At 46.8% G+C, this 24,070-nt stretch overlaps 1 protein-coding gene across 4 annotated transcripts in view; it reads right to left on the reverse strand.

Annotated features, from left to right (window-relative positions):
• LOC119431043 (chorion peroxidase) overlaps nucleotides 1-24,070 on the reverse strand; it is a 109,445-nt gene that overhangs the window by 31,742 nt on the left and 53,633 nt on the right. For 2 of the 4 annotated variants that reach the window (XM_049657252.1, XM_049657250.1), the window contains exon 2: nucleotides 7,274-7,431. In XM_049657252.1, the coding sequence (XP_049513209.1) occupies nucleotides 7,274-7,431 (158 nt within the window). Of the gene's footprint in view, nucleotides 1-7,273; nucleotides 7,432-8,571; nucleotides 8,625-24,070 lie in introns of those variants that run through there. The other 2 variants (XM_049657254.1, XM_049657251.1) reach the window with 2 other exon arrangements.

Consider the following 24,070-nt stretch of genomic DNA (forward strand, 5'->3'; position numbering starts at 1 on the left):
CCGGCTTAAGAGGAAGCTTTAGCTCGGGCCCAACTCCGACGCGGCCTATTTAAATGCATATAAAACGCAGAAATACTTTTCTGAGATAACCCCGGGACCGATTTTAATGAAATTTGTTGCATTTGAGAGAGAAAGCTAAATTTTAGTGACTGTTGGAAGCAGAATCTCCATTTAGGGCCTGAAGTTTGTTAAAAGAAATTTCAAAAATTCAAAATTTCGAAAAATAGAAGCACGAAGTTTATAAATTAATAGCTCTGCATCAAGAACAGATGTCGTGGTTGTGTAAACGGAATCCATTAATCATTCAAAGCGGACAAATTCGATATGTCAGTTTATATCTTACGTGAATTTGTTATGTTGTGTGCAAGGGTTATGCAAAGGCTGCATTTCCATATTACGTTTTTTTTAAAATTCATGTTTAATATATAAATTTTGTCTGCTTAAGATGTGCTATTAGGTGCAATTCACAGAATTGTGATAGAATTTTTCATTGCTGAGTTAGAGTTGTAAACTTGATAGTTTCGTTTTCTGAAAATTCGCGATTTTGCCAATTTTTAATAAGACATTTACGACCTAAATCAGAAATTAGAAACCAACAGTCACTAGATTTTAAATTTTTCTTTTAAATGCAGCAAACTTCGTCAAATTTGCTGCAGTTGTTGCCGAGAACAACGAATTCTGCTTTTACATGTATGCAGATAGCAGCGCCCGAGCTCCTATATAAATACACGAGAAAGGAGAAGTCGTTTTTCTTGGCAACCACTGCACTAAATTCGGTGAGGTTTGCTGCAATTAAAAGAAAAACTTAAAATCTAGTGACTAGTTGGTTTCTAATTTTTGATTTAGGTCCCGAATCTTTTATTAAAAATTGTTTAAAATCGCGAATTTTCAGTAAACAAAACTATCAAGTTTACAACTCTGCAACTCAGCAATTAAAACAGATATCAGAACTCTTTCAATTGTATCCAATAGTATATCGAAAGGGGCAAACTTGATGTATTACACATGACTCTCGATTATATCACTAATATGTGAGTAATGCTTTTGCAAATCCCTTGTAAGGAATGTAGCAAATTCATGTAGGATATAAACTGATATGTCAAATGTGTCCGCTTTGGATGATATAACGGATGCGTTTTACGAAACTGCGATATCTATTCCTGGTGTAGAGCTGCGAATCTGTAAACTCATTGCTTCTATTTATTTCAAGCTTACCAACTTTTAAATATTTATTTTAGAACCTTCAGGCCCTAAAAGTAAATTCAGCGTCCAACAGACATTAGAATTTAACGTTCTTTCTCAAATACAACACATTTAATTAATATCGCCCCAGTGGCTATGGCAGAAAAGCGTTTCCGTGTTTTACATGCATTTGAATAGGCGGCATCGGTGTTGGGCCCGAGCCAAAGCTTCCTCTTAACACTAAATGCTGGCTCTGTGAAAAGCGCTTACGTGCACAGCTGGTGTCTGGCGGTGTTGTGGAATCGGGAAACGCGCCTTTTTTGCTGCTTTTCTGGTTGGGCATCCGTGGAGTCGACGGGTAAAATGGCTGTGACGGGTGAACAGAACTGGCTGCTGCGCGGCAGCCGAGGTGTTGTCGGCGTTTAAGACGCTGCGATAAAGCTTGCATGCAACACAAAGTGAACTCGTACTGTCGTGGCACCACAGGGAGGGGTTCTCGGGTGTTACGCATAACAGCACCTTTGAGGCCTCGTCCTTCAATGAGTGGGCGAACGCAACGACGAAAACGACAAGCGCGGGTCTCGGGAGTCTGCGTAGTGGTGCGAGGCGCGTATCTTTTTTGTCGACTACGCTCTGTCTCGCAGATGCCGCTTCACCTTGCCTTTACCTGGTGCGTGCATGTCGTGCAGAAGCCGGGCTGTGCCGCTTCACGCAGAGTGGCCTCATGGAGGACGCGCAGTCATGCTTGAAGTCATGCGTGCGTACAGTCGGTCGGTGGGTGACGCGGGCGCCTGAGGTCGTGGGATGAGACCGCTCTGTCTTCTTGACCGATGCAGCGTTTCTTTGCGGCGTCTCGCATTGATGCAGACGATGCGGGTTGGGAAAAGTGGATGCCAGGACGGCGGAGACGGCGTTACGTGCGAGGGTCCGCGTACGTCCAAATCCAACGTGAGCACATCGGCGGGGCGATTCAAGGGTTCAACGGTGAGCAATTAGATCAGCGCGCCAACATCAGATGCTGACTGGCGTCGTGGCAGGCTCCACCGTGGAAATATTTGGAAAAGCGGTTGATGGACTGCGGCAGAAAACCCAAATGCGGGGCCGGATCGCGACGAGTGAGTGCCGCATGCATCGAGAGGACTTTGCGATGCTCGCGGAGGCTGCGGCACCGTTGTGTCCTATACAAAGCTGCATAGCGCCTTGAATTCGCGACAACGAGTAATTGAGGTGGAATTCCCTGTTTGGGTAAGGCAAGCAAGAAGGCCCAAAGCGTGCCTGTGACCGAGGAGGCGCTGCATCACAGTGCAAAGCGGGAGGAAGCATAGCTACCAGTTTGTTGAACCAGTAACGCCGTGGCGAGAGGCCATGTAACGCAAAGCCATCCTCCAGCTTGATAAGTCGGGCTTCCCGCTCCGAACTCGGGCAACGACTGTGGAAATGGCTGTGGCTTGCGGTTGCACAGAACCACGGTGTCTGCACTTAGGAGCGCCAAGTTTTCGATGTCCTCGGTCACCAATATGCGGAGCTCGCCGTATGCAGGCGACAGCGGCCACATTAATTAGAAGCAGCAAGGCGGCCTTCCTTGCTTGCTATACTGTGGCGCATACCCACTACGGGGGATTTGCCAAGAAGCCGGCGGCTGAACGGGTGGGGAGAAAACTTGTGGGAAAAAGTATTGTGTGCCTACAGTCCAAAGAAACAAACTGATGTTAGAGAAATTTCTTTTTTCTTATATGAAAACGTGTGCTTCTTGAAATGAGAGCAAGCTAGAAGAATATAAATTTTCATCAGTTTAATTGGAATTTTCTCTAATAATAAATAAAACATCAGTAAATTAACGTAAATTGGAATTTTGTAAAATAACAAAACAGTAAGTTAACTAAGTATTTCTTTCTCGGTATTGCGAATCGGCGGAGGTTAATAAAAAATGATCAATGGTTTCAGGCTCTTTGCAGAAATGACATAGAGGGGACAATCGCCAGACCAGACCTGTGTAGATAAAAATTTAGGGGTGGAATAGAGCATCGTGATTTTCTGAAGGAGATTTCTAATTTACGTGTGGGACACCATTCATTGTCCCAAGGGTAAAGCAAATAATTTAAGTATGTTATTTGGAATGTCTGCTTTGCGGATTATTTAAAAAGAGATAGTTTTCTAAACCTAGCCGCGGTGATATAAGCACAAGTCTGCAGAACATACATGACTGGTCCATGTACATGCAAGTTTGTCGGTCATTTCATTTAAAAACAAACCACAGTGACCTGCTACCAGTATCAAGCGCACCAGACGTAAGGTCGAAGGCAATAATCTTTCTGGTTCATTCAAAACTGCCTGAGGATGAGGTGAGTGCTATGCACACTGACAATGAATTGGTTACTATTACAGCTGTCGAAGAATATACAGTAAAAAATGTAGGGCTGGAACACGGCTTCGTAATTTTGGGAGGGAGATCTTGCAAGGCTAGTCCCGGCGTACCAGCCGTCCTTGTACTCGTTGTTGTTGTTACCCGGCTAAGATGTGGCTCATACCCGGTATTAGAGATCGGCATAATATTGGTGAGTTATTCTAAGTTAGAATCGGAAATAAGTTTTCAGGAGTGATATACAGTAAGCGCTGTATGTATAAAGACGAAATTACATGTTAAATTGATGCAAAGAGATGCAAATTTAACAGGGCAGTTAGTTGGACTCGATAAGCAATGCTTAGATGGCGGAGCAAACATCCTTGGGGCTGAACCGACTAGTCAAGGCCCCAACCGAAAGGATAGCACCGCATGTTAAGTGCAGACCAATTCTTTGATGGGGTTATTCTTCCCGCAACAGTGAAGCAGCGACAAGATAAAAGTGTTGAACAAATTTCTTTCGCATAAAAAATATGGCCGCCATTCCGCCCTGCGAACGTGAATGTCCAGCGAAGCTGTATCAAACACCACACACACCACACATGGTTGAGCATTGTATTCACTCTGTTCTTCTGGCGTCTTTAATTTCCGTGGTCTACCCATGGCAGTCTTAGTTGCTAGACGAGTCTCCCTTTTATATATGAAAGCGTGGTGACGTCACTATATATATATATATATATATATATATATATATATATATATATATATGCATGATTGCAAACAACCATATGCCGTTTGCCTTCAGTTGTTAACCTGGAGTTTTGTGTTTACGCCGCGACATTTCCCGACCAACGCGAGGTATACAGCTTCGCTGTAAAATTCTGGCGGCAGTACCCATCTCCAGATTAATGTCAACGTGACTGCAATTAGCATTTAATAAATGTAGCGACACACCGTATTGCTGATTACACCTTTATTTACAATATGTAGTGGCCATGGTGCGATTTCCATTGTTTCGGTATACACTGAGATGCCATGACACTCGCTCGCCAGGATCGGCTGTGACATGACATGACCACAACGCAGTCACGACGATGGGATGACGAAGAAGGAATGACGTCAACAGAACGACGAAGGCGGTGTGGGGACGACGGCATGGCCGCAATGGGATGTCGACGACATCATGACTAGGGTCGGGTGACGAAGCTGGAATGGCGATGATGGATCGACTATGATGGGATCATGACCATACCAAGCTAGTGGCAGTTTGGGTCACCGGGATCGGCGTAAGAGGATAGATATATATACATAGTCAAAGTATCGTAATTAGACAAATAATGCTAACGGGATGAAAAAGCCAGAGCTGCTGAGCACCGCCACACAGCACGTCCTTTCATGCTATTAGCATTCTTTGGGAACTTCACCCAGTTTGAGGTATGCCTCTGCGTATGTCCGCCCTTAACCTCTTTTCCGCCAATATGGAACACTAGTCGTCCCTGGTGACAGCGATTGAGCATCGGCCGGCCGTGCTAGGAAAACCGGGTTGAAAACCATGCAACAGTCGGACCAACTTCGGTCCCTGGGAATTCGCTGCTATTCAATGAACCTCTTTGACGCCAACTTGGGCATTTGCCGCTTGGTATGTGCCGCCTTTCACAATAATCGTTATATAAAACATATCAAACAATTACCCAGCAACCATATGATAGATTGTTAATACTATTAAAGTCGCCAATCTCTAAAAGATGGATGCGCCACCAATTGTTTAAAGAGGTACAAACACAGTGAGATTGTTCAAGTGATAAATTGATTTGTCAAAAACGAGAAAACAAATTTATGCAGGTGTTGGTTGCTCCATGATTCTGCTCGTGCCTCTGCGTGGCACTGGCAGCTTCAGTACAGTAGAATAATTGGAAACAGTCGTCACTCGCATCTGTCTTTCCCTCTCTAGACCCGTATAAATGTCGTTATCCCTTATATTTGAACAGAGCGAGTATTCGGCAGCATCGTGAACAGTGAATTCTCGAATCCAATAGCAAAGACTTTTAATTTGTATTCAAAATTTTGAATATTCCCACAACCAGGTTTGTCAGACGTTCCCGCCACATCACAGCTCATCGCACAAAAAAAGGTTGTGTTATACGACTGGTAGTGAATAAAGTCCCTTTTTAGGGGCCTTCAACACGGAAGGTGAGGGTACCGTGCCAAGTCCGAGGTGTCTGGACCCGCGCCGACTATGGCACGGACTCTCTGCAAAATGCTGTTTAATATCCGAGACAGCACCGTGTTCGGCGAGGGAATTTTTAAGCGAAGCTTGTATTGGCTCACAAGTGTCGGCGGTGGTGGTAGTGTCACGCTAAACACTACCGAAAACCTGTCGAAAACTCGCGTCTCGTTCACTTGGTATATACAGAAATTTGCATGGAAGGGTACGAATGTATGACTAACATGACTGATAGCTCATGGCATCAATAGCATCCCATGCTCGTCAGTTACGTAACGATTAACGATAATAAAATCACGCGTGACGCATACACGCAATGGATATGTGGGTATGAGCCAGGGACAAGAAAGAAAGAAAGAAGGAAGGAAGAGAGAAAGAAATGAACGAAGGAAGGAAGAAAGAGAGAAGGAAAGAAAGAAATCACGTGTGGCGCACTACCCGCATTGGATGGGTATGAGCCAGGGGCAAGAAAGAAAGATAGAAAGAGAGAGACAGAAAGAAAGGAAGAAGGAAGGAAATAAAGAAAGAAAGAGAGAAGGAAAGAAAGAAAACCCGGATGCTCTCAAAGTAGAGCAGGTGCCGTGAAAGCTGCGCCGGCGTCGGGTCATGTGACACGCGCGACGAATCAGGGTCGTTTGGTGTGTCGCGGGGAGAGAAAGGGAAGGAAAGGAGGTTGGCGCGTGCTCCGCCGGGCTTCCCTCCCCACAGATCAGTTTCGGCGCCCGGATGGGAAATCCGCGCGTGGTGCGTTCCGCCGAGGAGCAGGCTGCGTTTGAGAAACGGCGCCGCGAACTCACTCGGGAAAGGGCTCGTCGTCGACGTGTGGATTCTAGCGTGAGGGCTTCCGAAGCCCAGGCGAAACGTCAATTAAGAGCCGCGGACCCCGAGTTGCGGGAGCGCGATGTTGAGGCCAAACGTCAACGATGAGCCGCCGACCCTGAGCTTAAGGCAGACGAAGCGGAATGCCTGCGACAGCGACGTCTTGTCACAGGCTGTGCTTACCCCCATTTTCTCGACAGGGGAAGGGCTCTGAATCTTTTTTTATTATAATCAACCCCCCTACCTGTAATGCCTTTTTGAAGGTGCTGTGGGAACTCTGGTAAGTAAAATAAATAATAAAAGAAAACATTACGGCAAGTATGTGGTATCGTTTCTGCTAAGGTTATCTACCGGTTTCTTAAACGCTTATTATTATTTCAAGTACTTAATCTACGACAAAAAAATCGAAAAGCGCTGGACCCGCCATTAATCATCACATTCTGCACTTAGGTGGGTAATAGCGTGGTGAACAAAAACGACTGCGTATCGTAGGCCGATGTAAGTACTGCTCAAGAGATAGTTAATAAAAGATCCCTTGGACAATTTCGCCCGTGAAATGGAAAACCGTATCGTGGTGGCAAAAACGTTAATATCCTTGTTTATGTCCTGTACTTAGTGCTCGAACACATCTACAATATTTTCGCAACACTCCTTCGTACTTTCCCTAAGCATGGTTAAATGCAGGAAAGACGAGTGAACTGCATTACCACCTGTGTCCCTCCTGGTCCTGCGTAGGTCACTGTGTCGCTTCTCTCTGAGGAACTCTCTGGCCCTCCCCGCGGCGGCATCGATTTCCCCAGGGCTGGGTTTCCAGGACAGCACCGGGAACGCGTACGCTCCGATGATGATGGCTATCGCCAAGAACCTGAGAAAAGAGGTGGAAGCTTCAGCATTTGGTCCGGAGTACGTCAGTCGAAGCTGTATCAGGAATGAGGAAATAGAAGTCAAGAAAAATGTAGGAGTCTCTCTGAGACGGTGTGCTCTGCACAGGAGAGGGGAAGGGTATGATGGGGAAAGGCTAATGGTCACCAGGTTAGACACGTAAAGACATGTTCACAGCATGGTCTTTTTCTGATAGCTGCGTTTAGTCACAGGCCAAGTAAAGCTGTCGGGCGTTTTGGAACGGAAGTCACATTTGTTACCTTACGACACTCAATACCATCAGGGAGGAGGAGGAGAGAAGGCAGAGATGTTAACCAGAAATGCTACTGGTTGGCTTACCTACTTTGGGGGACGCGAAAGACAGAGTGGAAATACCATACAGAAACCCATGCGACCTAGGAACTTCTGAAACGCATTAATTGAAAATTTTCCGACGTACTATGACAAAATGAGCACGCAATCCCAAACATGTCAATAAGACTCCTTTAATTTAATGGAAAGTTAAAGTAGACAGCGGGAAATGATTAGATGGAATGAGAAAGTGAGAGAACGTTCAGGCATAAAATGTGCTCTTTAACGTAGTCTTGATAGGGACAATCGGACGACTCTGGTAGAAGCCACCGTCCTGATGTGGAGCTAACTCGGATGATGATGATGACGACGATAATTCTGCCGCTGCTGATAACTTGATAGATATATCCAACTGCTACTTTCATGACCATGATACGTGAATGTCCATGTCATTCGCGAAGTTAATTAGAGTGACAAAACCAGCATCGGGATCGCTTCTGACGTCAGCATGCCCGTAAGATGAAATACCATCTTTGTAGACAGCACGCCCACACGCCGAAAGAAAAGTGCAGTTGTCTTAGGTGCGAAGGCATTGGCGGGTAGCAAACTTGCATTATGGTCAGAGGCAGTATAAAAAAAAAAAAAAAAAAAACGCACGTTCATATTCTATGCGTCTTTTGTAACTGAGGCTGCCTACACAGCCATTCGTTTTGTTAACGTTTTTCGCACAGACAGTCAAGATCGTTTTTTTAAAAGCCGGATGGAGTTCAAAAAGCGAGAAGCTAGGCTACAATCAGCGTGCAGTACGAAGCAACTAGCGAGAACCACCCACCTAAGGCATGAATGCGTATCCGGTGCCATCACAGAAGCGCGGGACGTTACTGTTTGCGCGTAGTGAGCCGCGACTCGCTTTTAAGCATGGCAGAGCTGAGGCCACGAACCGAGGTTTGACATCTAAAATCAGACAAAGGAAACATTACTGGGCCAAGCCAGCTGTTGCTTAATTAATGGTCTTTCTATGTGCAGAAGAGGGCGTAATGTTCTCGGAAAGCGTATGTACAACTCCCAATCATGAGAAGTAAATCGTTGGGGTGAATAATCGAGTTTTGGAGTGCGTGGGCGACTAAGGGAGGGAAATAGTGAAAAAAATGTAATTATAGAGCAGTGATCTTACACTTAATCTAGCTTGTACAACAGGCATATTATGGAAGCAAACTCGCGTTCATCTTTTGGGCCAGTTGCTGGTAATTTACGTTGCGGCTAAGAATGATGAATGCGCGCTTGCAATTTGAAGGACACAGCTTCCGGTTTGGTCACAGCGACGTCGCGGACTGCAGTGTTGCTGTAAATTGTGTCGTTCTTCAAGGATTCATTACAAAAGTATGCAACTTCATGAATGCGTGACAAAGCATGTTCCTTTTAGCGCTTTTGAAAGAAAATGAGTGATAGCACATGTCTTGATTTATAGACTAAATTTCATACACCTAATCTTTTCTATCTTATTTTACTGCAACCGTTTCGCCCATTTACTATATTTTGCTCTATAATCTCTTTAGGCGCGTACCTATCTCCATCAAGCCGGTTTGACACCAAAAGACTAGAAGACATAATAAAAGCGTCTCCTGGTCCTTGGATTATAACCGGGGACTAACGCCCATCACACCATTTGGGGAAGCTCAAAGTCAACGCAACCGGACGAAGACTCGCTTCGTTTTCCTCCAATAATGACCTCTTGCTGCTCAATGACGCTAGTCCTACGTTTCTACGGGGCACAGTGTACAGCAGCTGCCTGGACTTGACCTTTGTATCACGCCGCTTTGCCACGCGCGTTAAGTGGTTTTTGGACATTGAGACACATGGCAGCGATCACATCCCCACCTACCTCAAGATTGACGGCATGTCTAACACTCACCCGCCAAGCACACTACGAAGAATTGATTGGACTGTGTTTAAAAACCACCTGGAGGACGCTTGTCAGAAAGGTCTTTTATCTGGACTGCAGGAAGCTATTAAAGAAGCGGCGCAGACCGCTATGTGCACGCTCATGTGCTCATCGAAGTACTCGCAATTCGACCTGGAGTTGGAGCGACTTCGTGCTATTCGTCGTCGCGCCGAACGAAGATACCGACGCACGATCTAAGGACAGCCCGCCGCACTCAAAAGAAGATACAACGCCGCATAGATAAACTGGAATCGGAGCGATGGACAAAGTATTGTGAGTCCCTTGACCCCCGCAAGCCACTGTCTCAAATATGGAGAACTGTGAGAGGCCTATGTTCCGTTCCGGAACAACGCTTTCCATTCAAGGCACTAGCACTTTTCCAACGCCGACAAGACCTCGACGTGGCGGAAGATTTCTGTGCCATGATTACAGGCCAGTCAGTGGGATCAAGTTCCCTTACCTTTGACTACGTTCCGGACACACGGGACTCACGCATGGATCTGCCGTTCACCATTCAAGAGCTCGACGCGGCACTTGCCCTATGTAATCGGTCGTCGTCACCTGGACCAGATGGTATTTCTTACCGTACCTTGTGCCACCTCGGTGAACTAGCGCGAAGTGCCTTGCTGAACATCTTCAATGAGTCCTGGGAGAATGGAAACGTTCCTCAAGAATGGAAGACCAGCCGCCTGGTACCACTCCTCAAACCTGGCAAGTCTCCTCTAGAGATTACTTCCTACCGCCCAATCGCGCTGGCCAGTTGCATTGGGAAGGTGATGGAACGAATGATCCTCGCCAGACTTGAATGGTACCTGGAACGCTATGAAGTTTATCCAAACGCAATGGCTGGCTTTCGACGTCACCGATGTTCCATTGACAACGTCATCGATTTGGTTACTTGCGTTCAACATCAAAAGGCGTGTAAGCGATTATCTGTCGCCATGTTCCTCGACATCAAAAGAGCATATGACAATGTTCTTCATGAGGCTATATTAGAGGCTCTGGAGATGGTTGGCCTCGGCGGTAGGCTTTATCGTTGGACACGCAGTTATTTACATATGCGGTCTCTATTTGTGAATACTGAAGACGGCCCAACTTCTCAACACTATACACACCGTGGAGTACCACAGGGTGGTGTGTTGAGCCCAACACTCTTCAATCTTGTGCTCATTGCCCTCGTAGAATGCCTACCAAATACGGTGAAGTTGTCATTATATGCGGATGACATATGCATCTGGGCATCTGGCGTGACGCGTCCTCAAGTACGTGCTAGGCTCCAAAAATCTGCGGCGTTGATAGCGACGTACCTTAATGAACAAGGCCTCAAGATTTCCCCGGAAAAATGCGCATTGATCGCATTTAGCCGGAAACGAATGACACCATACACCATAACCATCGATGGACAAAATATCCCTTACGTCAGAACGCACAGGTTCTTAGGGGTAATCATCGATCGTGACCTTTGTTGGAGTCCCCATGTCACCAACCTAAAGAAGCGCCTGACAGCCATCTCTCATCTCTTCAAGTTTCTTGGAGGAAAATCCTGGGGTACTTCAGTACACGCGATGATGCGACTCTACATGACGCTGTTTCTCGGGTATCTGAGGTACAGCTTGGCAGTGCTGACCAATACCTGTAGAACTTGTGGGGATCGAGGGGCCTTCCCGCGCCTCGCCCCCCAGCTCGCGCGTGGCGCTTAGCTCAATCTCCGGGAACCGCCGCCATAACGGCAACATGGCGGACATGGCGAGCGCGCCGGACTTACTTTCCCGCGCAAACCGTGCTTCTCCCCCTCGGGATTGGACTTGCCCCGCGAGAACACGTCACCGGGACGCGCCCTGATTGGCCTCCCGCGCGGCGGCCCCCGGGCACCCTCTCCACCCGAGCTCTCGTCCGCTGAGCGCTTCCTCGCCGCGGCAGAGGCTCACACGCTCGCAACGAGGTGGTTACATGAGACCTTTGTTCTCGCGACTCCTCGTTATCGCGCTTGGCGGACCGCTACCCGGTTAGCCCTAGCGCAGCGGGCGCGCGTACTCGATCGGTCTTGAAGCGAGCCTTGGCCCGTAAGCGCCGTGACTGTAGCACTGAGCTGTACCTTGGGTGAATAAACCCGTGTTTGTTGGCGATCTGACTCCGGAGCCTTCTCTGCGCCGTGTCGGAGAGTCGACGAACCCTGCCGTAGCGCCTTTGTGCGTTGCGGAGTGGAGGAGCGTCGTGCCCTTTCCTGACCGTCGCTCGTAGGGTAAGCCTTGTGCAAACCTATCTCCACAAACTAACATTCGTACAATCGAAAGTGCTCAGGCACAGGCACTTAGGGTCTGTCTAGGGTTGCCACGATGTACATCAACATCAGAAACCATTGCAATTGTACATGACTACCCAGCCAAGATTCACATTATTATGGAAGCGCTCAGAGCACACGTCAGGCACCTTGCTCGCGCCCCTTCCCACTATCTAGCCTCACTGCCAGAAGACCGACCACGTGTCTCTTTTTGTCAGACAATACTGCCTTATCGTATATACCTTCCATCAGGTTACACAGCTGCAACGAGAGTTTTGTTTCCTCCTTGGTGCTTGGCTCAGCCACAAGTTCGACTGACAGTGCCTAGAATTCAAACGAAAGCCGAACTCTCATCACCAGCTCTCAAGCAACTTTCGCTGATCATGCTCTACGAAAAATACAGTGATCATACCCATCTATACACTGATGGTTCAACCACCATGGACGGTTCTGCAGGATCAGTGTTTTTTCCTGCGAAAGTCTCCACCATGAAATTCAAGACATCACACCAGACGACATCGACAGCCGCGGAGCTTGCTGCTCTTCGTAGCGCACTTCACATAATTCGTGAGGAACCACCTAACATGGAGTGTTTTCAGTGACTCCAAGGCAGCGCTACATTGCTTGCTTTCCGCCTTACACCGTGGACCCTACGAACAACTAGTCCTCGAAATCCGAGAGCTCCTTCATTGCCTCGTCGAACAAGGACACGAAGTCACCTTTCAGTGGCTCCCTAGCCACTGTGGCGTAATGGGCAACGAATATGCTGATGAAGCTGCTCGATCTGCTCATGAAGACGGCGCACGGGAACCAATCCCGCTGTCACGAACAGATGCAGCAGCGAAACTTCGAGTGCTTGCAAACGATGCCACACAGTCGTTGTGGAACACACCTAGTTTGCAACACATACGTCTGCATCGACTGGACCCCTGTCTTCGACTTCGACCTCCACCTGGACTATCCCGACCCGAAACAACAGTACTTTGCCAATTGTGGCTTGGTGTCGCATTTACAAAGTCGTTTGCTTTCCGCATTGGATGGGAGGATAGTGCTGCGTGTGACCACTGCGGCGACGAGGAAACAATCGAGCACGTACTTTGTCACTGTCCCCAATACAGCGCACATAGGCAGTCATTCGCGACCGCGCTGGCAGGTCTTGACGACCGGCCGCTTTCGGAGCAGACAGTCCTGGAACGCCGGCCTATACAGTCGTCACACAACAAGTCAGTCAAGGCACTCTTGAAGTTTTTGCGATCGAGTGGACTATCTGACAGACTATAGTTCTCACAGACGTTTCCAACCTCCTCCTTTTTTTTCTTTTTTTTTTATTGCGATAGCAATTATATGGACACTCAAAAGCAGATTTCTGCCGTCGGCGTCGCCGTAGCCGTCGCCGTCGCCGTCGCCGTCGCCGTTGCCGTCGCCGTGAGGTTCCGTATGACGTCATTTGGAGAAGAAATCGTCGCCGCGCGCCGAACGCTGTATGTGCGAGTGAAAGGGCGCGAGGGGCGCGTCTTTCACGGGGAGTGAACGCACGGCGGAGAACAAACGCGCGTTCCGCGCCGTGCTCGCTTAAGGGCTGCAGAAGTAGGCGTCTCTTTTCTCCTTTACAATCACCATATATGTAGAGCAAACGCACCTTCTTCCGACGCGCGAGAAGCCGTGGGGGAGGGGGAGGGAAGGGAGGCGACGTTTAGCTGCGGCACCAAGTGCCTATTATTGCGATAGCAATTATATGGACACTCAAAAGCAGATTTCTGCCGTCGGCGTCGCCGTCGCCGTCGCCGTCGCCGTGAGGTTCCGTATGACGTCAATGGAGATGAAATCGTGGCCGCGCGCCGCCGAACGCTGTAGGTGCGAGTGAAAGGGCGCGAGGGACGCGCTCTTTCACGGGGAGTGAACGCACGGCGGAGAACAAACGCGCGTTCTGCGCCGTGCTTCCTTAAGGGCTGCAGAAGTAGGCGTCTCTTTCCTCCTTTACAATCACCATATATGTAGAGCAAACGCGCCTTCTTCCGATGCGCGAGAGGCCGTGGGGGAGGGGGGGAAGGGGGAGGGAAGGGAGGCGACGTTTAGCTGCGGCACCGAGTGCCTATTTATATCAGAGGCTCCGGCAACAGTCACCAACGCCGCACGCATTTTGAGCGAACGCGGGCAAAATGCCGACGGCGTCGACAACAGTTCGGCGCGTTGCCGGTGCTGCTGCATGTCCAAGTTTATACAGCTGATAAAGCTAATATCATTACTCCGTATATCTCTCTACAAATTTGCTATCGCAATTGATGCTTCACCTTTCAGGTGAAACTGCGACAACTTTTTATATCACAGGCTCCGGCAACAGTCACCAACGCCGCACGCATTTTGAGCGAACGCGGGCAAAACGCCGATGGCGTCGACAACAGTTCTGCGTGTTGCCGATGCTGCTGCATGTCCAAGTTTATACAGCTGATAAAGCTAATATCATTACTCCGTATAGCTCTCTACAAGTTTGCTATCGCAATTGATGCTTCGCCTTTCAGGTGAAACTGCGACCACTTTTTTAATTCCTTGATTTTTTTTTTCGTGAGTGCTTTTTCTCTTCCATATTCTTTCCGCCTTTCATTTCCCCTTCCCCCAGTGCACGGTAGCAAACCAGAATCTTTTCCGGTTAACCTCCCTGCCTTTCCCATCACGTTCCTCTCTCTCTCTCTCTCTCTCTTTCATGTCGATTATCTTACGAGAGTCTTCCTGTTTTATTTCTCGCCTTTCTTAAGAGGATCTTGTCGCAGTTATTTAAGAACGATAAACAAACACACAAATCTCTCCTAAAATGAAACCTTGTTGGATTTTGTCGGATTTGCTAGTTTATTGCTTTATCTTCTCTCGTGTTTTGCTGTGTGTGTCTTCTCATACATTGTTTTATGTTTTAAGGTACCTTATTCACTTCGCTGGTATTGTATAAATGCCTGAAGGAGATGTCTGAATCAACCGTGGGCGTTTCGACAAACAATTTCTGTCTTCTAGCTACACAAAAGCAGTGGGCATTTTATGAGAATTAAAATATTGGGGGTATATCTTGACTGGAAGAGAAGGCGGGGCCTTCGTACATAAAAACATGTTTTTAATGAAATACTTCGTTTAAACATCCATTAAAACATCCATGGTGCATCGTTACTGCACACTTGTTCGCCAAAACACGCTCTTCAGAACTTTGAATTTACCGGGGACTACAGCACCTTCGTTGTCACATCATAATGGCGGCATTATAATTGCTTTTGCTGAAGATCAGGTTCCATTTTAATTCCGGCCGCGGCGGCCGCATTTCGATGGAGGCTAAATGCAAGAACGCCCGTGTGCTTGCGTTGTAGTGCACGTTAAAGAACCTCGGGTGGTCAAAAATTAACCCGGAGCCCTCCACTACGGCGTGCCTCATAATCAGAACTGGTTTTGGCAAGTAAAACCCCAGAAAGAAGAACAGGTTCCATTTAGAAGGTCAAGTTTTGTCACTATACTTCCAGGCAACGCACCCGCCGTAGTTCCTTAGTAGCTATTGTGTTGGGCTGCTAAGCACGAGGTCGCGGGATCGAATCTCACCTATGGCGGCCGCATTTCTATGGGGTGAAATGCGAAAACAGTCGTGTACTTAGATTTAGGTGCACGTCAAAGAACCCCAGGTGCTCCAAATTATTGGAGTCCCCCACTACGGCGTGCCTCATAATCAGATCATGGTTTTGTCACGCAAAACCCGATAATTTAGTTTAACTTCCAGGCAAAGTCAGCCATTGCGATGAAAAAAAGGCGAAAGCTTGCACTATAGGCCGCGCAAAGCTCAAGACACAGCGAAGCTGGCCGATTGATTGCGTCTCTTGGTTGTAGCTAGGTTGAACTTGGCTATGTCGAGGTTTAAACTTGGTTGTAGCTAGGCCTATACTCGTGTACGTCATCTGTGCTAGTACTGGAAAGGCTGCGGTAGTACTGGAAAGGTGCGCGGCGGTAGCGCGACGGTGCGGGGGAGCATGACGTCATACCAGCTGTGGCGGCGGCGATAGCGCAGCGGTGGCGTGATGAAAAAAAAGTGTTAGTCATACATTCGTACCCTTCCATGCCAATTTTGGCATATACCAAGACGCGAGTTTTCGACAGGGTTTTAGCGTGACACCACCAGCACCGCCGACACTTGTGAGGCAATACAAGCGTCGCTTGAATATTATTTACGGAGCAAACGTTTCGGAAATGGTGTGAAGAACATTATTAGGCGTATTTTATGTAGTTTACTTCAGGAAAGCCTTCGATGCATTCGAAGGCCAAGTGAGTTGTGATGGTTGTGAGAACGCACTACGCTGCGAAAAAATAAAAGCTCCTTTTAAAAGAAAGTGAATATAATTATTGTTTTGCGCTACAAATTCGTTTAGTATTGTCAGATTGTGAAGACATTGCGAACGAGATTACGCATTTGATGGCCAAGCGAGTTATACGCACCACGCCGCGAATAGCATTAATGCCACTAAGCATGTCTGCAGTGTGGCACCCCACGAATGGCAGTAAAATTCAAGGCAATAGGAAGGTAACGTGATTTTCTCTGCCCGTGTGGCACGGGTATTAATCGCGTACTCAAGGGTAGAAAGCGGGGGGGAAGCGCGCCGTCTTCCGTCGCGCGCACGGCTGCGGAGGTAGGGGGGCTTTCTACTCCGGCGGCTGCTGCGTAAGGCGCGGCTGCGCTTTCGTAACGCCCTCTGCGACGGAGTCTGCCGTGCGCTGTGTTTTCTCAGCTTCGTTCGCGTTGATGCGAGAGGCAGCACGAAGGCCAATTCGCTCGCTGCTGCTGCCGTGCTTCCTGACTTCAGCGTTCTGACAGCGAGTTTCCGCGGTCATCGAGTGGATCTGTTCCCGTTTGCTCGCGCGCGTGACACCATTTAGTTAGTATGCATATATTTAGAAGTTTACACGGCTGATAAAGCTACTCTGCTTACTTCGTATGTCTGCTAATTTGCTTATCGCAATCGATGCTTCGCCTTTCGGGCGAAACTGCGACGTTTTTAAAACACTGTGTATTTAAACCATTAAATATATATCTCAACTAAGATACATTATTCGCACTAGAAAGTTCGCGTCATTGTGCGGTATTACTTATTTTGCGCAGCCAATATTTGCGCCATCCATTACTAGTTAATTCGGCTGTTTAATTTTTGTTCCCCCAGTATCCGTCGTGAAATTTACCATCTCGGTCAAACTTACTGTTTCCATATTTATCGCTGGATGAATAATCTGACTGTCTATGGGAATATGCTGAATGCCTGTGGCTTTATTTCCACACACGAGCCACTTTAATCCATAAACTTTCTTCTCAGACACCCTGGTCTGGCTTCGAACAATAGGGCACTGCCCTTCGAATGACTAAACTTTTTACTTATTGAATTTTCTGTTCGTTATTTTTCCATTCCTCCTATCCAGTACAGTTTCTGTATATTTGATTTTGCATTTTAACAGCATTTTGTGTGCTGCTGTAACCCCCACCCCTCCCACCCCAGTGTAATATTCAGTGGTTAGTTTTTCGGTTCATTTTCTACATTGTGAACACTTTATATATATATATATATATATATATATATATATATACAAGTGCTTAAATATTTTAACCTAGACGCCCATTGCGTTCCGCATTTGTCTTACGAAATAGAGTTCGCTCTAGGCATCCCGCATTTCGAAGGACACTCCGCCCATATATGTCTCCATGTACTGCTTATTTTGTGGTTTTCCAACTGCCCTTTCTGATTAATCTCCACTCCCGGCCGCTATTTCACAATTTAGGCACAACATCGGGTTAGCAAACATAAGCCCGGAAACACTATGCCTTTCCATACATGTTGTACTACTCATTAAACCCCCGTAGCTATGTGTGTTTAATTTTAGCTGCGTTTCCTTTACCTTTGCTTTGGTTACTTCTTCATGTTTTCGACGTACCTATTTACCTCATCGATTCGTACTCCTATGTATTTATACTCAGCTATCATTGGTATTTCATGTTGTCGTATTGTGACCAGCTGGTCAGTCATATCATTCAACATAATGAATACCGATTTCTTTATTTCTTTACACTAAATTTAAATAAAAAAACTGCACCCTTTTTTCCTCGTGTACATTCAAGATGATGTATTTCTCTCCGACATTCCACTGACAACACAGCGTCATCTGCAAACACCCGCCGTGGTTGCTCCGTGGCTATGTTGTTGGGCTGCTGAGCACGAGGTCGTGGGATTGAATCCCGGCCACGGCGACCGCATTTCGATGGGGGCGAAATGCGAAAACACCCGTGTACTTAGATTTAGGTGCACGTTAAAGAACCCCAGGTGGTCCAAATTTCCGGAGTCCCCCACTACGGCGTGCCTCATAATCAGATCGTGGTTCTGGCACGTAAAACCCCACATTTAATTAATTAAGTCATCTGCAAGCATAAACCTGGGAGACACTGCTCCACCGCCGTACCGCCTAGTTTCTACGAACGTATACAACCAAACTTACTAGCCTCTAGCCTGCTTTGCATGCTTATCATGTATATCACAAAAAAGTAGTGTTGGCAATGGGCAACAATAAAATATTGTATCGGGCCAGTTGTCGCATATCACCTTCAAATAAAAACTGCGCGATGAAACTTGGCTAAAAGGGAGCCACGAAAGCGACAGACACGAGCTAGACATCGAACGTTATGCTTGCATATGAGGGTTTGTTAATAATGGCGCGTTATACCACCATGCATGAAAACCCGTGCTAACGCGTGGGTCCCTCCTGACTTGGACAAATCCACATTTTCCAGGCAGTAAGTAACCCGCTCACCAACTAGGCTGCCAGACTATAACCCCGCAAAACACACACGCGCACTCTCTCTCTCTGCATACCCCCTTCCCCATTTTCTTTCCGGTTCTTCTATCCGGCGCCGTTATGTGAGACAAATCGTTTTCACAATGCCCCTTTCAGTTCTCGCGCTGTGCATTGAAACGGTTGTTAAATTTTAAAACAAATGTACTGCTTCCCCTGCCCGACCGTCATTCGGGCAGTCACAGGTGCATTAACAAGCGTCACGGAAGCGGCCGTCACACCGCTTGATTGCCTCCTGAATTGCAGATCAGCCGGCAATGAAGGAAATGAGGACGTTCCACGAACTCTACAGGCCTCGTGCGGGGTGGCTGAGGAATCCAAACTGTCCCCCACGTGTGATCACCGCAGTATGTTATGTCCCTACAGCTGACTCGTAAACAGACACGCCTCGTTTTAGTGCTGATCTGCCGGATGTGGCTGCCTTCTGCGAGCCTCGTTTACGAAGACGAAGTGTGCCACGTGCTCGTTGTCCCTGACCGACTTTAGCGCGAAGCCTGGATCTCACTTTCGTGGTTCTCGCGAAGCACGTGCCAATAATTGCCTCATTGGACTAGCGACCATTGTATGCCACGGTGGGCAAATTTTAGCGCAATGAACAATGCCTCGTCCTTGGTGCCACTTATGCGCTGAGCGACCTGTTCGCTCGCTGTAAGAAGTGAACTTGTCACTTTCGTCAAGTCACTTGAGATAATCTGTTGTTTCTTCTTGCCGGTTCTTGAGCTTATATTCTTTCAAGTTTTGGTCCAAGAAAGTGGTACATTGATTTGTATTATCGAATCCATGAATACTTAGGGGCGGCCATCTTTCCAGCTGTTTCTGGACTGCAACACTCATTATTTCCCCCAGCAACTCTTCGATCACCCATCAGTTATCACAATCGCGGATTTCAATCTTCGCAACTCAACGCAGTTTGGCATATGCTGGTTGCCGAGGCCGCTCGCGTTTTCTTTCTTTCTTGCCTGCGCGTTGATATCACTTATTGCAACTAATGTTGTGACACGGTTTAGTTGACTGCTGCGTTCGTTGTATGTACATTTTACCAGCACACGTTGTTGATGATGATGATGATTTATTGGCATCCCCTTTGAAACGGGGCGGAGACAAATAGTCACCTAGCCTGCTTTATTTAATCAGCTATACTATACATGTTCTTTATCTAGCATTTTTCTATACCGCTCATTATTTTTATTTTTCAAACATTTGTACGGCTTGTACCGCTACCTATAATTTTAAGAGATCAGGTCGTATCCATATTTTCTCAGTTTTTTTTTTTTTCCACCAGTACTCTAATCGTCTCTTGCTTATGTCTACGGCTGATCTGTTGATGTTTCCTTCCACTTTAAACCGAAGCGCTTCTGGGAGTTGCACGTTACCTACGGTTCTCGCTGGGTGGATCCCGTCGCATTCCATTAGGATGTGCTGAGTGGTCTCTGGATCTTTACTGCAGCATACACATGCCTCATCTAGTTCCGAATATTTGCTCCAGTATGTTTTGGTCCTTAGGCAACCGGCTCGATCGAGCCTCAAATAGCAAGGCACTGCCCTTTGTGTTATCGTACATATTTTCCCTTCTAATTTATTTCTTCTCATTCTTGTAAATCTCCATTGTCCTCTTTGTTTCCATTCTTTGCATCCAATTCACGGTCTTTATTTCTCTCACTTTCTTTCTGATGACTCCTGGTTGTCTATTTACAGTTTCGATTATCCTGTACTTGGTTGCCAACTTCCTTGACCTCTTCCACCATTCTGTGTCCATGCTTTTCATGTAGAGATACTTGTGCACTTTAGCCGCCCATTTATTTTCATCCATGTTCCTGAGCCTTTCTTCAAAACTAAATTTTGCTCGGTGCTTCTCTGACTTCAAAAGAGGCCCAACCCATGTCACCCTGGACTGCCTCATTTGTGGTATTACCGTGGGCTCCCAAAGCCAACCGGCCTACTGATCTTTGGTTAACTTCCAAACCCGACAAGACATCCGATTTTAACCATATAATGGCATTTGCGAATGTTAGCGCTGGCACCATTATTCCTTTCCAGATTACACGCACCACATCATACTTATTGTGGCCCCACAGTGCTCTGTGTTTCATTATTGCTGCATTCCGCTTCCCCTTTATTTTCAGATTATCTTGGTGGTTGCTTGAGTAATTCCTTCCTTCGTTTATGTGTACGCCGAGGTACTTATATTGCTTCACTATGGGCGTTACTTGCTGTTGAATTGACACCACGAAGTTACTCGCCTCTTCATAAAGATCATAATTCCCGATTTCTCTGTGCTAAACTTAAGGCCTAGATTTGTCGCTGCATTCCCACAGATATTCGCAAGCATCTGTAAATCTTTTTTATTGTCCGCTAGTAGCACAATGTCGTCTGCGTACATCAGTCCAGGGACCTTCTGTTGCACCATTTCTCCATTACGCATGTAGGATGAATCAAAACCTAATTCGCTGTTTTCCAGTCGTCTTTCTATACCCTTGACGTAAAGCATGAACAACAATGGTAACAGAGGGCATCCTTGCTTCAATCCTCGGTGAATTCCCACCATTTCATTTCCTTTTCAACCTTCCCATACCACTTGTACTTGGTTGTCTCTATATATCTCCCTCAGCAGCTCCACGAAATCGTCATTTATGCCTTCGTATTGAAGAATATCCCACAACAATTCCCTGTCTACGTTGTCATAAGCTCCTTTAATATCTAGAAATGCTATCCATAAAGGTATTTTCTGAGCTACTGAAATCTCTATGCACTGAGTTAGTACAAACATATCCTCTAAGCGTCTGCTTGGCCTGAACCCATTCTGTAGTTCCCCCAATACATCGTTTTTCTCCACCCACTTCGACAGTTCTAATTTTATGGCTTGCATTGCCATTCTATATATCACCGACGTTACTGTAACTGGCCTGTACGAGCTCGTCTTATCCTTATCTCCTTTGCCTTTGTAGATGAGATTCATCTTGCTTTCACGCCATCCAACGGGAATTTTCTTTGTTCTAATCACTTGCTCTATGGCATTAGTCAGCAGTGCCTTGCTTTTTGGACCGAGGTTTTTGATTAGCTGTATTGGGATTTCATCGAGTCCTGCTGCCGTGTTGTTAGGGGCATTTTCTGCTGCCTTTTCCCAATAAAAGCTTTCTATGCTAAACTTTGATCTCTCTGGCCTCTCTGCTGTTGCTGGATCTGTTGTCTGAACTACGCTTTTTCTTGTGCCGAAGTTATCCCTGATAACGTCTGTGACGTACCGCAGCGCATCGTCTCCTTCGTAGATGTTACCGTCTTCATCCCTTAGAGCCGTTTGCGAGTCTTTATTTTTAGCTCCGAGTGCTTTTATATGGTTACAGAATCTTTTTGGGGCGCCTTTGTCTCTTTTGTGAATGTTATGCACCCAACGTTCACTTGCGCATTTAATTTTCTCTTGCACGAGCTCACTCGCCACCTTTTTCTTTTCTCGGTATGTATTCCATCTAAGGAGTACCTCTTCTTCTTGTAATCCCAACTTTTTGGCTTCTCGATGAGCCCTAGATGCCTCTTTACGCTCTTCTATAGCTTGTTTAATTTCCTTGTTCCACCACTTACGTGGTTTTCTCTTTCCAATCCAACAATTGTTTTGCCGTGTCCGCCGTATTTCATGCTGCATAACGTCCACCAGTTCCTTATATTCCCAGACTGCTGTAGGAAAAGCCTCAATTTTCTTCTCTGTGTTGTTTGCGATCTCTTTTATTTGCTCGTCGTTCATTTTTAAAAACTCTGACGCTATTGGTTCATGTTCTGAGCTGATATCTCGCCCAAACTTTAATGCTAAACGTGTATAATCGCTTCCCAGGCGATTTCTTCCATTTTCGTCCATTATCATTTGGTCTAGCTGTGCGTAGACCATTTCTGAGACTAAGGCGTAGTCGATACATGACTGCCTGTTTCCGCATTGCCACGTTACCTGTCCATGACACTTATTCTCCCTGTTAACTACTATAAGGTTCTGTTCATCACACATATCCAGCACTAGAGAGTCGTTGTAATCAGTATATCCGTCTAAATAATCAATGTGCGCGTTCATATCTCCCACTAATATCACCTGGCCCAATTTACTGAACTCATTAATATCGCTTCTAATGCAATCAACCAATTCCTTATTTTTTTCTCTGCTATCACTACCTGTGCATAGGTAAGCTACTCCCAGCCATGGCTTTTTACCTTAGCGTGTGCCGCTAATCCATAAATGCTCTTTAGATGTCTCGTTTACGCTTCGCCACTTCAGACCTCGCCTAATTAGTACGCCTACGCCTCCGCCTTTGCTTGACCCGGTCATTCTATTGCACCCTTCCCATACAAAATTGTCAATAACAGGCGGCTGCTCCAAATCTCGTAGATGCGTTTCGGTCAAGGCGTATACGCTAATCACTTCATTATTCAGCTGCGTTCGAATTTCCAGCCATTTTTTCTGCTTGCGACCACCCTGCATGTTAATGTAGCAAATTTTACCTTCTCTATTCTTATCCTTTCTGCATATTTTAACACGAAAGTGTTTTATGCCGGGGTCCACCAAGACTTCACTGACGTATTTCCGTCACGGAAATACGTCAGCTTACAATGTACACGAACATAATACAAAGAAAGAAACCAGAAGAAAAAGTTCCACAAACATGCAAAATTTGGAAATCGAACCCACGACCTCTCGGTCCGCGACGATAGATCGCCGAGCGTTTAACCCATTGCGCCACAAACGCTTTTGCAGAGAGCTACACAGACGCGCCTTATATATCTAACACTCCTCCGTGTACCCGCGCTCTTGCTCGGGGCGGTGCCGCCGCCTACGAGCAGAAAAGAGAAGTACTGCATTATGACACTAACGCGCACCGACAGTGAACGCTTCGGTGGTCTCAGCACTACGACGCCTCGATGCCAGCATTCGAAGGGACGCTGGCATCAAGAAGCACTACCAACGCCACCTAGGTGGCGTTCACCGTACTCAGCACAGCGGAGCGTGGCCTCCGCAATTAGCTCTGAAAATGTTTCTGAAGTTGATCGCGGAGGCTGCAATTACGACGCGCTGTACGCGTTGATTTGACTCAGTGACGATTCAGTTACGTGCTTTGTCTTGCGAGTTGTATTAGTGTGTCAGTTACGTGCTTCGTCTTTCGCGTTGTGCTAGCGTGTGCAGCGTAGTGCAGCTTCCATATGCACGACGGTTGCTCATGGTCATCGACGTTGGTAGTCGTGATGGAGGAGACGTGCCACCAGGCGTCAGCGTGGGTGCAT

Source organism: Dermacentor silvarum, chromosome 10, assembly GCF_013339745.2.
Source record: "Dermacentor silvarum isolate Dsil-2018 chromosome 10, BIME_Dsil_1.4, whole genome shotgun sequence".
Taxonomy (NCBI): Eukaryota; Metazoa; Arthropoda; class Arachnida; order Ixodida; family Ixodidae; genus Dermacentor; species Dermacentor silvarum.